This window comes from Meles meles, chromosome 3 (genome assembly GCF_922984935.1).
Source record: "Meles meles chromosome 3, mMelMel3.1 paternal haplotype, whole genome shotgun sequence".
In the NCBI taxonomy this organism is placed as follows: Eukaryota; Metazoa; Chordata; class Mammalia; order Carnivora; family Mustelidae; genus Meles; species Meles meles.
In genome coordinates, this window is record NC_060068.1 from 119,024,317 (window position 1) to 119,036,775 (window position 12,459).

At 39.3% G+C, this 12,459-nt stretch overlaps 1 protein-coding gene across 1 annotated transcript in view; it reads right to left on the reverse strand.

Annotated features, from left to right (window-relative positions):
• The window catches only part of FAF2 (Fas associated factor family member 2), a 70,110-nt gene that overhangs the window by 26,613 nt on the left and 31,038 nt on the right, over positions 1 to 12,459 (reverse strand). The window contains exon 2 of the mRNA XM_046000219.1: positions 3,837 to 3,905. Within this exon, the coding sequence (XP_045856175.1) occupies positions 3,837 to 3,905 (69 nt within the window). The remainder of the gene's footprint in view (positions 1 to 3,836; positions 3,906 to 12,459) is intronic.

Genomic DNA, 12,459 nt, shown 5'->3' on the forward strand with positions numbered 1-12,459 from the left:
CCCACATTGGGCTCTCTGCTCGGCGGTGAGCCTGCTTCCCTCTCTCTCTCTCTGCCTGCCTCTCTACTTGTGGTCTCTCTCTGTCAAATAAATAAATAAATAAAATCTTTTAAAAAAAAGCTTAAAAAAAAAACTTAAAAATACATCTCATAATGTTAATGGAACATTATTAAGCCACAAGGACCTCAACACATGCCTATATGAAATAAAATGAAAGATTAATATGAAAAGGATAAACAAAAAACAAAAAAACAAGCTACTAAAAATTCCAAATATGTTCCTAAATAACTTCTGGGTCAAAGAAGAAAATCTAAACTTTAAAAGGGTATTTTCAGAAGAAAATTCATAGCCTTAAATGCAAGAAAGAACATAAATAAACCAAGGTATAAAAATCAAGATACTAATAAAAGAATATAAATATATAAAAGTGTGTAGATTTTTTTTTTCTTTTTTAAAAAAGGTTTCATTATTTGAGAGAAAGAGAGAGAGAGCGTGAACAGCTAGGGAGAGTGGCAGAGAGAGAGGGAGAAACAGGCTCCCCACTGAGCAGGGAGCCAAATCTGGGGCTCGATTCCAGGACCCTGCAATCAGGATCTAAGCAGAAGGCAGACGTGTAACTGACTGAGCCACATAGGCACTCCAGATTTTTCTTAAATCAAAAAAACAAAAACAAAACAAAACCAGAAAGAACTGATAAATACAAGAGTTTTTTATAAACCAAACAAATAATAAAATAAACCAATCTCCACCAAGTCTCACTTTTTCAAAAGGAAAACAATAAAAACAATGAGGGCTGCCTGGGTGGCTCAGGTCTCTGCCTTCTGCTCAGATCACGATATCAGTGTCCTGGGATCAAGCCCAGCGCTGGGCTCCCTGCTCAGTGGGGAGTTTGCTTCACCCTCTCCTATTGCCTGCCCATTTGTGCTCACGCGCCCTCTCTCTCTCTCAAATAAATAAATAAATAAATAAATAAATAAATAAATAAAATCTTAAAAGACAATGAGGGGGCGCCTGGGTGGCTCAGTCGGTTAACCATCTGCCTTCAGCTCAGGTCATGATCCCAGGGTCAAGTCCTGCATCAGGTTCCTTGCTCAAAGGGGAGTCTGCTTCTCCCTCTCTGTCTGCCACTCCCCCTGCTTGTGCGCGCGTGCACGCTCGCTCTCTGTCTCTCTCTCTGACAAAAAGGAAAAAAAAAAGAACCAACAATGAAAAGAGGGCCAAAAGAACAAAGAGAGAAAAAAGAAAATATGCCACTTTGTATAGCCTATGCTAAAAAAAAAATTTGAAAATCTAAGAAAAAAGCATCTCCTAAGTAAGCTTATGAAGAAAGATGTAGTAACCTCACACCAGTCAGAATGGCTAAAATTAACAAGTCAGGAAATGACAGATGTTGGCGAGAGAATATGCAGAGAAAGGGGAATCCTCTTATACTGTTGTGGGAATGCAAGCTGGTGCAGCCATTCTGGAAAATAGTACGGAGGTTGCTCATAAAGTTGAAAATAGAGCTGCCCTATGACCCTGTAACTATACTACTGGGTATTTACCCCCAAAACACAAATGCAGTGATCTGAAGGGGTACCTGCACCCCAATGTTTATAGCAACAAGGTCTACAATAGCTGAACTACGAAAAGAGGCCAGATATCCATCGACAGATGAATGGATAAAGAAGTAGTATGTATATATATAATTTATATATTTTATATATATATAATGGAATACTACTTAACCATCAAAAAATATGAAATCTTTCCATACTGTAATGACAAGGATGGAAGTAGAGGGTATTATGCTAAGCAAAATAAGTCAATCAGAGAAATATGGTTTCACTCATACATGAAATTTACAAAACAAAACAGAGGATTATAGGGGAAGAGAGGAAAAAATAAAAAGACGAAATCAGAGAGGGAGACAAACCGTAAGAGACTCAATCATAGGAAACAAACTGAGGACTGCTGGAAGGGAGGAAGGCAGGAGGATGGGGTAACTGTAGGATGGACATTAAGGAGGGCACATGACGTCATAAGCCCTGGTATTACATAAGGCTAATAAATCACTGACCTCTAGCTCCGAAATTCTATGTTAATTAATTAACTGAATTTAAATAAACTAAAAAAAAGAACAATGTAGCAAAGAAATTATGGATGGGGAAAACATGAAAAAGTTAACAGAGAACTGACAGAAACAAATTTTGAAGTGCTTTCTTTCTTTTCTTTTTTTTTTTTTAAGATTTTATTTATTTATTTGACAGAGAGAGATCACAAGTAGGCAGAGAGGCAGGTGGTGGGGGGGTGCTCCCTGCGGAGCAGAGAGCCTAATGTGGGGCTCGATCCCAGGACCCTGGGATCATGACCTGAGCCGAAAGCAGAGGCTTTAACCCACTGAGCCACCCAGGCGCCCCGAAGTGCTTTCTTTCAAATCTATGTTATGTACCCTTCTCGATTCATCTTATCAAGTCAGTCATCTTATAAAGTCAGCACATGCTTGAAATAAAAATTTTAACAAGGAAATAGCACAAAATTATCATACAGAGCAACATCATTTCTTCAGCCTAAAATGCATTCTCTGCCCCAAATGTTCACATTCACCATCCCTTTTCATCACTCAGGTGTCAGCTCAAATATAGCCTCCTCAGAAATGCCTTACTTCACCATCCTATTTAAAAAAACTCAGAGTTCCTGTGACATTTCCTATACTCATTCACAGCCATTTATTACGAATTAAAATTAACTAAAATTAAGCTCCCTGAGAGTAGGATTTTAGTCTTGTTCTCTGGTATAGTAACAGAGCCTAGAAATTATTGCTCAAAAATGTGCTGAATAACTAAATATAATTTAGGAATATATTTTCAGAAATCTAGCACCCTATTCAAATAACATACTATAATTAAAACGTAGTAATCTCAACAGAGATCATATGAATAGACTAAGATTAGAAGATAGTAGGCAGATATTTATTGAGAGTCTATGACATGCTGTTTTGTTTTGTTTTTTTAAGATTTTATTTATTTGACAGAGAGAGAGTGAGAGCAGGAACACAAGCGGGAGGAGTAGGAGAGGGAGAAGGAGGCTTCCAGCTGAGCAGGGAGCCTGATGTGCGGCTCGAACCCAGGATCCTCGGATCATAACCTAAGCCAAAGGCAGACACTTAACGACTGTGCCACCCAGGTGCCCCTCTAGAACGTTTTAGATGCTAGAAGACAGCAGTTAGCAAAACCAAAAAATAGCTGCTCTCATGGAGCTTAATTTCTAGTGATTTAGGTCAAAACAACATCACACTCGATAATAAAACATTAGAGGCATTATAGTGAGGACAGTGTTTACTATTACCATTATTAGGTGACACTGTTTAGGAAGTTCTAGAAATTCAATGATCAAGTAGAAGAAACAGAAGACCTATATATGGAAAAAAAAAAAAATCACTGAGTTGCAGATGACACAGCTACCTAGAAAATCCAAAAGAATAAACTATAAAATAAAATATGTAGTAAGAAAGCTCACATTAAGGTATTTGGTTACAAACCAAATATATAAAAATCAAGTTTTCCTGAAGAGCCACTGAAAAAAATTGAGAGGGGCACGATACAGAGGGATCTCATCACCATCTTTTATAAAAGACTGTAATAGACTTTGATCATAACTTTTACCTTTCCCACACATTCATTTTTAAAGACTAAAGAGTTGTAAATTAAAGCAAAACAAAACAAAACAAAAAACAAACAAACAAACAAAAAAAACTTCTATGAGGCAAAAGGACTCCTGCTGTGAAAAAATACATGTCTTTGGTTCTTTATCAAATCAGGAGAAAAGAAATAAGCTCAGAATGAATCCTACTATACCTCTATGTTCCAGTTATGCTGTTCCAAGGTATGGCGACATTGATCCATAGATTCTATGCCAGTCAGATCCTGAAAAGAAGGAAAAACCAAAAAGTTACTTAGGGAAAAACCAACAGTAAATATGTATATATTTTTACCCTTTATACTTAATGAATGCTGCTGGGAAACTACACTGAAAAGTATTGAAGACAGATGTTCAAGTATGATAAAAATGTCACTATTCAGAATTTACCTAGGGAGCACCTGGGTGGCTCAGTGGGTTAAAGCCTCTGCCTTTGGCTCAGGTCATGATTCCAGGGTCCTGGGACTGAGCCACACATCAGGCTCTCTGCTCAGCTGGGAGCCTGCTTTCCCCCCTCTCTCTCTGCCTGCCTCTCTGCCTACTTGTGATCTCTGTCAAAAACCCAAAATCTTAAAAAAAAAACTAAAATCAAATAAAATACTATACAAGTTTCAAAATTAAAATTGTTAAATTCTGTTAATTACTCTAAAGCTCTATTAATTAGATCCACTGGCTATGGGATGCCTGGGTGGCTCAGTTGCTTTAGAGTCCAACTCAGATGTAAGATCGAGTCCCACCATCAGACTCCGCCCTGGGTGTGGAGCCTACTTAAGATTCTCTCTCCCAAAAAAAAAAAAAAAAAAAAAAAAAAGATTCTCTCTCCCTCTGCCCCTCCACTGCCCTCTTTAAAAACAAAGAAGCACTGACTTTGACAGCTTTAACAGTCTAGCCTTTAGTTTCTGACCATTCTAGGCCTTTTATCAATTTGGCTACTGCCTTCTTTAAAAAAAAAATTTTTTTTTTTCTTTATTTCAGAGAGAGAGAAAGAGAATGAGCAGGGCAGAGGGAGAAGTGGGCTGCCTGCTGAGTAGGAAGCCTGATGCAGGACTCATTGATCCCAGGACCCCGAGATCATTACCTGAGCTGAAGGCAGACGACCAACCAACTGAGCCACCCAGGTGTCCCTGCCTACTGACTTTTAATAGGCTCCCCCTTAACTTCCAATTTCCTCACAGCCTTCTGCAGGAGACTGGGATATCCAGGGTTTCCCCACCTCTGTATAAACTGTCATTAAAAATTAGACTCCACTTTTCACCTTCTTCTCTGGGTGAATGGCCAAGCGGCCTTTATTTAAAGAAGATTTTATTTATTTATTTGAGAGACAGAATAAGAGAGGGAGAGAGAGAGCATGAGAGGGGGCAGGGTCAGAGGGAGAAGCAGATTTCCCACTGAGTCTGGAGACTGATGCGGGACTCTATCCTGGGACCCTAGGATCATGACCTGAGCCGAAGGCAGACACTTAACCAACTGAACTGCCCAGGCACTCCAGTCACTACTTAAATTGTTTTCTATCTCTCTTATGTACATATTATTTTCTGCATTCTACTATGATTATTATACTCACTCTATTATACTCACTCTATTATACTCACTCTATTGCCTTATCAGAACATACAGACGACTTGAGAGCAGTGTCTGGGATGTATCTATAGCACACAGTAAGAACTTTAAAAAGTTACAGAAGTAGTTACTTAGTACACAGTAAGGACCTAAAATGTTACAGAAAAAGTTAGTCTAAATTAAAAAGACTGCCATGCCTGGGTGGCTCAGGGGGTTAAGCCTCTGCCTTCGGCTCAGGTCATGATCTCAGGGTCCTGGGATCCAGTCCCGTGTTAGGCTCTCTGCTCAGCAGGGAGCCTGCTCCCCCCACCCCTGCCTGCCTCTCTGCCTACTTGTGATCTCTGTCAGTGAAATAAATAAATAAAATCTTTAAAAATAGGGGCGCCTGGGTGGCTCAGTGGGTTAAAGCCTCTGCCTTCCACTCGGGTCATGATCCCAGGGTCCTGGGATCGAGCCCCGCATTGGGCTCTCTGCTCAGCAGGGAGTCTGCTTCCTCCTCTCTCTCTGCCTGCTTCTCTGCCTACTTGTGATCTCTGTCAAATAAATAAAATCTTAAAAAATATATATCATTAAAATTAATTAATTAATTAAAAAGTCCTTTTTGTATATGCTTTGATGACTGTAGCTATAAACCGAAATCCTCCAGACAGTTTAAAATCCCCAAAACTTCTGACTAGATGTTAAGCTGGGTGTTAAAAACATAAATTTGCAGAATTTTCCTGAAGGTAGATCAGATGTGAAGCCTGGGAATCTTTTTTTTTTTTTTTTAAAGCTCTTTAATGAATTCTAGTATACACTGGGCTGGGCAATTCATGGTACTGTACAGTGCTATAAACAATGAGAGATTATACTGTATGCCACTTACTAACTTTAAAATAAAAAAATAGAGTTATAGACATTATAGGAGAGAAAAATCAGAGTAATTGCACATCTTCGATATACTGAAACACTTAACCTAATTTGCAAGCAAAACTCTTTCATAAGTAGAGAATCAGGGTGAACTGGAAGCCCAACTGAATAAGCCTGCTTTTCCATCACTACTGACGAGTACTAAACCATGCACTAGGAACAAGCAATGCTGGACACACCTAGGACAGGACTACTTACTCATCTATCAACAAATGTTCACCACCCCAGTATTCTAGATATCCAGTATACAAATACAGTTCAAATACAGTTCCTGTTTTCATTAAGTTTATATCCTACCAGAGGCAGACTGAACAAAACAAATCACACACATAGAGCAAATAAAATGAACACTTTTCTAGGTTAGGAGATTCCTTTGGATTGAGTGTTCAAGGAAAGCCTCCACAAGCGCTAACATTTCAGCAGAAAACTGATGAAAGATTAAGGGTCCAGTCATGGAAAAACATGCAGAAGAGTATTCTAGGCAGGACAACAAATGTAAAAACTCTGACAAATGGATACAAGACACTACGCATTTGTCAAAACCCATGGAACTTCATAGCAGAGTGAATCTTAATGCATGAAGTTAAAAAGATCATTTAAAAGGTCAGAGGATCCTAGGATGGAACACCGATTACAACAAAAGAATCTAACTGTATTATAAATATATGAAACAACCTCACTGAAGGGGAAGAAAGGGAAAGGTGTGGACCTAAGTAGCTGTGGAAATGAGTGGAGTCTATTAAGACTAAAGGCAAAAGAAACTGCACATAAGTGCTGTTCTCCAGATGATAAAGGTGTTTGCCATAGGGTGTTAATTCTGAAGTCACTAAATCTACTGACATATACAGGAACTGAACAACTAAGTAAACAGATGAGGGGAAGTCAGCTTCCTCAGTGCTGAAGCAGGAAGTTACAGGTAACCAAGGGGAGAAGGCTAGAATGATCCATGTGGTAATGGATTAGAGTTGGAGACATCTGAATCGACTCATGTTTAGCTTAATATAGGATGGTTAGAGAGAGAAACTCTTTGTATATACACATGTATGCCCCTGCTCCATCAACTGAGAGGACCTAGAAGCAACAACACACAACCCAGTAGCAAGCACCCGTTAACGCCCAGATTTTGGTTGCTAACATCGTTCTCCAAAAAAAGGAACCACGTTCCTTGGAAAAATGGGTGATCCTAGGACTAGGGCAGGAAATACACAAGGAAAGCTTAGAGAATCTCCTAGTGCCAGAAAGTAAGGAAGTGCCCCCAAAGAACCCCACAATGATGGGGGTATATCAAGAGGAGTCAAATCAAAGAGCTACCAATAACCAAAGATGGTACAATTTGAGTAACAAAACAGTCATGGATTATACTACAAAATAAACATCCATGAGTCCACATAAATACATAAATGAATAAATAAATGGGGGAGAACAGAGAAACATCCTGTGCAAAACACCACCAAATAATTGTGTAGATACTATGCCTCCAAGGAGACAGAACATAACTATGTACTCCTTAAGTGTGAGCTGTGCACAGTGACTTTCTTCCAAAGAGTACAGTATGGAAAAGGAGGGGAAAAGATTAATTATATAGCTGGGAAACCCAACACTACCACAACCAGGTAATCAAGTCAATGTCAATAGTGATAAATTGTGTTCACATTATTACATCTTATCAAGGGTACATAAACAAAGCACTTTACCTCTGTGGTCTTCCTTCCAAAAATCCCTCTTATCTAATCATGAAAAAAACCATCAGACAAATCATAGCTGAGGGACATTCTACAAAATACCTGACTAATACTCCCCAAACTGTCAGGATCATACAAAACAAGGGAAGTCTGAGAAACAGTGACAGCCAAGAAGAGCCCAAGGAAACTTGGCTACTAAGTGTAATGTGGTATCCTAGATGGGATCCTGAAACAGAAAAAAGAATATTAGGTAAAAACTAAGGAAATCTGATTAAAGTATGAACTTTAGTTAATAATAATATACCAATACTGATTCATTAATTATAACAGAAGTACCAAATTAATAAGGAACACTGAGTGCAAGGGACACAGGAGGTTTGTGTACTATTTTTTCAACTTCTCCGTAAATCTAATTCTGAAGTAGAAAGTTTACTCGAACATGAAAAAACAAAAGTGGGGGGGGGGGACTTCTGAGGCAGAACAAATCTGGCAAGTTGGCAGATAAGGTCTGAGAAGGCGGCAGGGGAGAGACCATTCATCTAGGGTAGTATTTCTCAGAAGATAGTGTTATTTACTGAGCATGAGGAAAACAGCTGAAATAATTTTTGCAAAACTGTGAGAAAAATTTACCTCTAGTAAAAAAGCAAGTGGTTTTTTTTTTTAAAAAGACTTATTTATTTGAGAGAGAGAGAGAGAGAGTGCACACACGAATGACGGGGAGGGACAGAGGGAGAGAGAGAGAGGAAGAAATGCAGACTCCCCACTAAGTACAGAGTCTGACACAGGGTTAAGACCCTGAGATCATGACCTGAGCCAAAATCAAGAGTCAGATGCTTAACTGAGTCACCAAGGCGCCCCTGAATTTGGGGTTCTGATTCAATCTCCATCCAAACGTTTAATTATAGAGGGAACTGGTTAAAGGGTTTTGCTTCTCTCTTCCAGATCATAAGCATCTTGAGAAGAATCCATCCACTTTTGCTTTCTGATCTTTGTAAGACCCTTCTGGTATTTTCTCGCCTAGCTTGGGAACCAATCCCTCCTCTATTCCTCCCTTTTCCACTAACCAGCTCCCCCCTCCCACCTCCCACATCACTGCTTACAGTCACCAGGTGAGGAGCTTTCTGTATTTTCTCTCCCCTGTGAGACTCCTCTTTCCTTGATACATATAATTTTGAGCACTCTTACTTAATACATTAAGTAACCATTAGTTATATAATATTCCAATTGGCCAGAACAATTTACATATAGATGTTACAATTGCTTCTGATTTTCCACTATTAAAATAGCACTTTGATGAACATTTTTGCTTGTAAAGTTTCTCTGTATTTAGAATTTTCCCCTTTAGGGTTCAATTAAAATTATGAGCCAAGGAATATACCGAATTTTTAAAGTTCTTGATACATATTGCCAAAATGCACTTTGAAAGGACTATTTCAATTTACACTAAACAGGGCTGGTTTCAATGTGAGTCAAAAGCTAAGTATGTCTCGGGGCACCTGGGTGGCTCAGTGGGTTAAGCCTCTGCCTTCGGGTCAGGTCATGATCTCATGGTCCTGGGAACGAGCCCCGCATCGGGCTCTCTGCTCAGCAGGGAACCTGCTTCCTCCTCTCTCTCCGCCTGCCTCTCTGCCTACTTGTGATTACTGTCTCTCAAATAAATAAATAAAATCTTTAAAAAAAAAAAAAAGCTAAGTATGTCTCAAGCCAGTATTCATTCTCACTTTGGTGCCAAAGGGAGTTCTGCAACGCTAGCTTTGTTCGAACAAAAAATATAGCAGTTTTGGCTAGAGACATTACATTAGCTTGCAACCAATTCTTTCCTTATCAAGAATATAATGTTTGGCTACTGGCACTTAAGGAAGACAGGTAAAACAGAGAACTTAGAAAATGCTGGGCTTAATAACCTTAGTCACTGGTTTCCAGCTTCTCCCAAATTAATTTATTTCAATTAAAAGGAACTTTTAATTTAAAATTAAAAACTTAAGGGATGCCTGGGTGGCTCAGCTGGTTGAGCGGCTGCCTTTGGCTCAGGTCATGATCCTAGCGTCCTGGGATCGAGTCCCATACTGGGCTCCTTGCTTGGCAGGGAGCCTGCTTCTCCCTCTGCCTCTGCCTACCTCTCTGCCTACTTGTGATCTTTCTCTCTCTGTCTCTCTCTCTCTCTGACAAATAAATAAATAAAATCTTTAAATACATAAATAAATAAAATTAAAAACTTAAAAAAAAAAAATGCCCAACGAGGGGCTTGAACTCATGACCCCCAGATCAAGAGTCACACTCTCTATCCACTGAGCCAGCCAGGTGTCCCTCTTTTTTTTCTCCCCTGCACTCAAAGGAACTTTCTTTTTAATGTAACACCATATATTAACTATACTGGAATTTAAAATTTAAAAAAGGCAGGGGGGCGCCTGAATGGCTCAGTCAGTTAAGCATCTGCCTTCAGCTCGGGTCATGATTCCAGGGTCCGCTTGTGCGCTCTCTCTGAGTCAAATAAAAAAAAAAAAAAAAATTAAAAAAAAAATTTTAAAAAGGGAACTTTCTTTTGTAGAGAGAACCCATTTATTTATATTATCTTCAAGATGCAGTGAGGTGCCTCAGCAAATAGCAGAAAATATTTGAACAAGGGTGCCTGGGTGGCTCAATAGGTTTAGCATCTACTTCAGCTCAGGTCATGATCTCACAGCCCTGGGATCAAGCTCCACACTGGGCTCTCTGCTCAGTGGCGAGTCTGCTTCTCCCCCCCGCCCCAGTGCTGCCACTGTGATCTCTCTTGTTTTCACTCTCTCAAATAAATAAAATCTTTAAAAACAAAAAAAAAAAAAAAAAGAAGAAGAAGAAGAAGAAGAAAAGAGAATGTTTGAACAAATGAATCCTGTTCCTTTGCCAATAATTGACTTTATTCCTCTCTGGGGTTTTTTTTTTTTTTCTTTAAATATTCATTTGAGAGACAGCGAGCCAGAGAGAGCAGGGGGAGGGGCTGAGGGAGAAGCAGATTCTGCACTGAGTGTGCAGCTCGGCTTGGGGCTTGATTTCACAACCCCAAGATCGCGACTCAAGAAGAAACCAAGAGAAGGTGGCCCATCCAACTGAGCCACCCAGGTGTCCCTAAAGATTTTTATTTTCAAGCAATATCTACACGATGTGGGACTTGAACTCACAATTCCAAGGTGAAGAGTTGTAGACTCCACTGACTGAGCCAGCCAAGCACCCCATCTCTCAGTTTTTAAGTATTTTTAAAATATTTAATTTTAAATATTGTTCTTCTCATTATCACATACTCCTACTTTGTGTCAGGCTACTAGCCATGTTTACTACATTTTCCCCAACAATCCTATGAGACAGATATTGCCATCATACCCATCAGCAGTTGAGAATACTAAGACTCTAAAAAGAATTATGTGCATGTACCCCACACCAAGTCAGGTAGCACCATAAGTGCTCAAAAAAGTTCAGCTAAATCTGCTGACCTTTATCTCCTACCTAGCTTGCTTTTCAGAACTCTGGTTTACATTTAGATCTACTGACATCTGAGGTGACTTGAGATGGCACTGGATAAAACAGCTGCCATGGATATAAAAGTTAATTTTAGTGCCTGTACATTAACATTGGGACCTCTTTCTCCCTCTTATCTCCCAAGGCCAGCATCTAATGTTAACTGCTACTACAAATCCCCTACTGGGAAGGTGCATCCAGGTCTGTCTTACTGAGTAATATCCCTTACTCCAAGATGATCTTTCCTTCCTTTCTCCTCCTCTCAGAGATAACTCTTCCATTAATTGCTCTCCTAAGGATTTAGGATACTACTGCATTAATTACAGCAATTTACACAAAAGTGTAATTGATTTATAGCATTAGTAGAAGAAAGGTATATATCTTTACAGCAAAAAATACTCTGAACCCCAACCAGTCTCTAATTAGCAAGATGCACTGGGGAAACCAGAGGAAAGTGTGTGGACTATTCTATATCCTTCTCCTATTCCATCCTTGGTCTAACTTCCTCCTCTCCCAAGAGGAGGAAAGTGTGTGGACTGTTCTATATCCTCCTGGACATAGAATATAGAACTGGAGGATATAGAATACAGATATAGAATACAGAACTGAAGGAAAGTGTGTGGACTATTCTATATCTTTCTCCTATTCCATCCTTTGTCTAACTTCCTTCTCTCGGAAGACGAGCACAGGCAACCCACTTCCAAAATACTGAAATCCTTGACCTATCTCAAGTATGATTCAAGGAAGGTATTATAAACAATAAATGATGTAGTGTTTTACCTAGATGTCTCATTCAACTATTTGGATAGGGCTTAGGTAACACTCTAGATTACCCAAGTATAATCACTAGAGTGCTTTCCTAAGAAGTGTTTCTCTTCCCACACCTCATCTGTTTAATCTAATAGACACTGTAGGAAGTAGGCTGATGTGAAATCTCAGTTGAAATTTAAGTACTCTCTAAATTCCAATTGGAGTTTTGGCTCTAGGTTGCTGGGGCTGGATATAACTTGCTTTCAGTTATTCCCAGAGAGAAATTTGACAAAAACCAGTGATTTTTGTTCCCTCCTTCCTACTACACAGATACCTTTGCTTTATGCAGTAAGCAATATGCCCTCTCTAGCAGTATAAAGAGAAACGG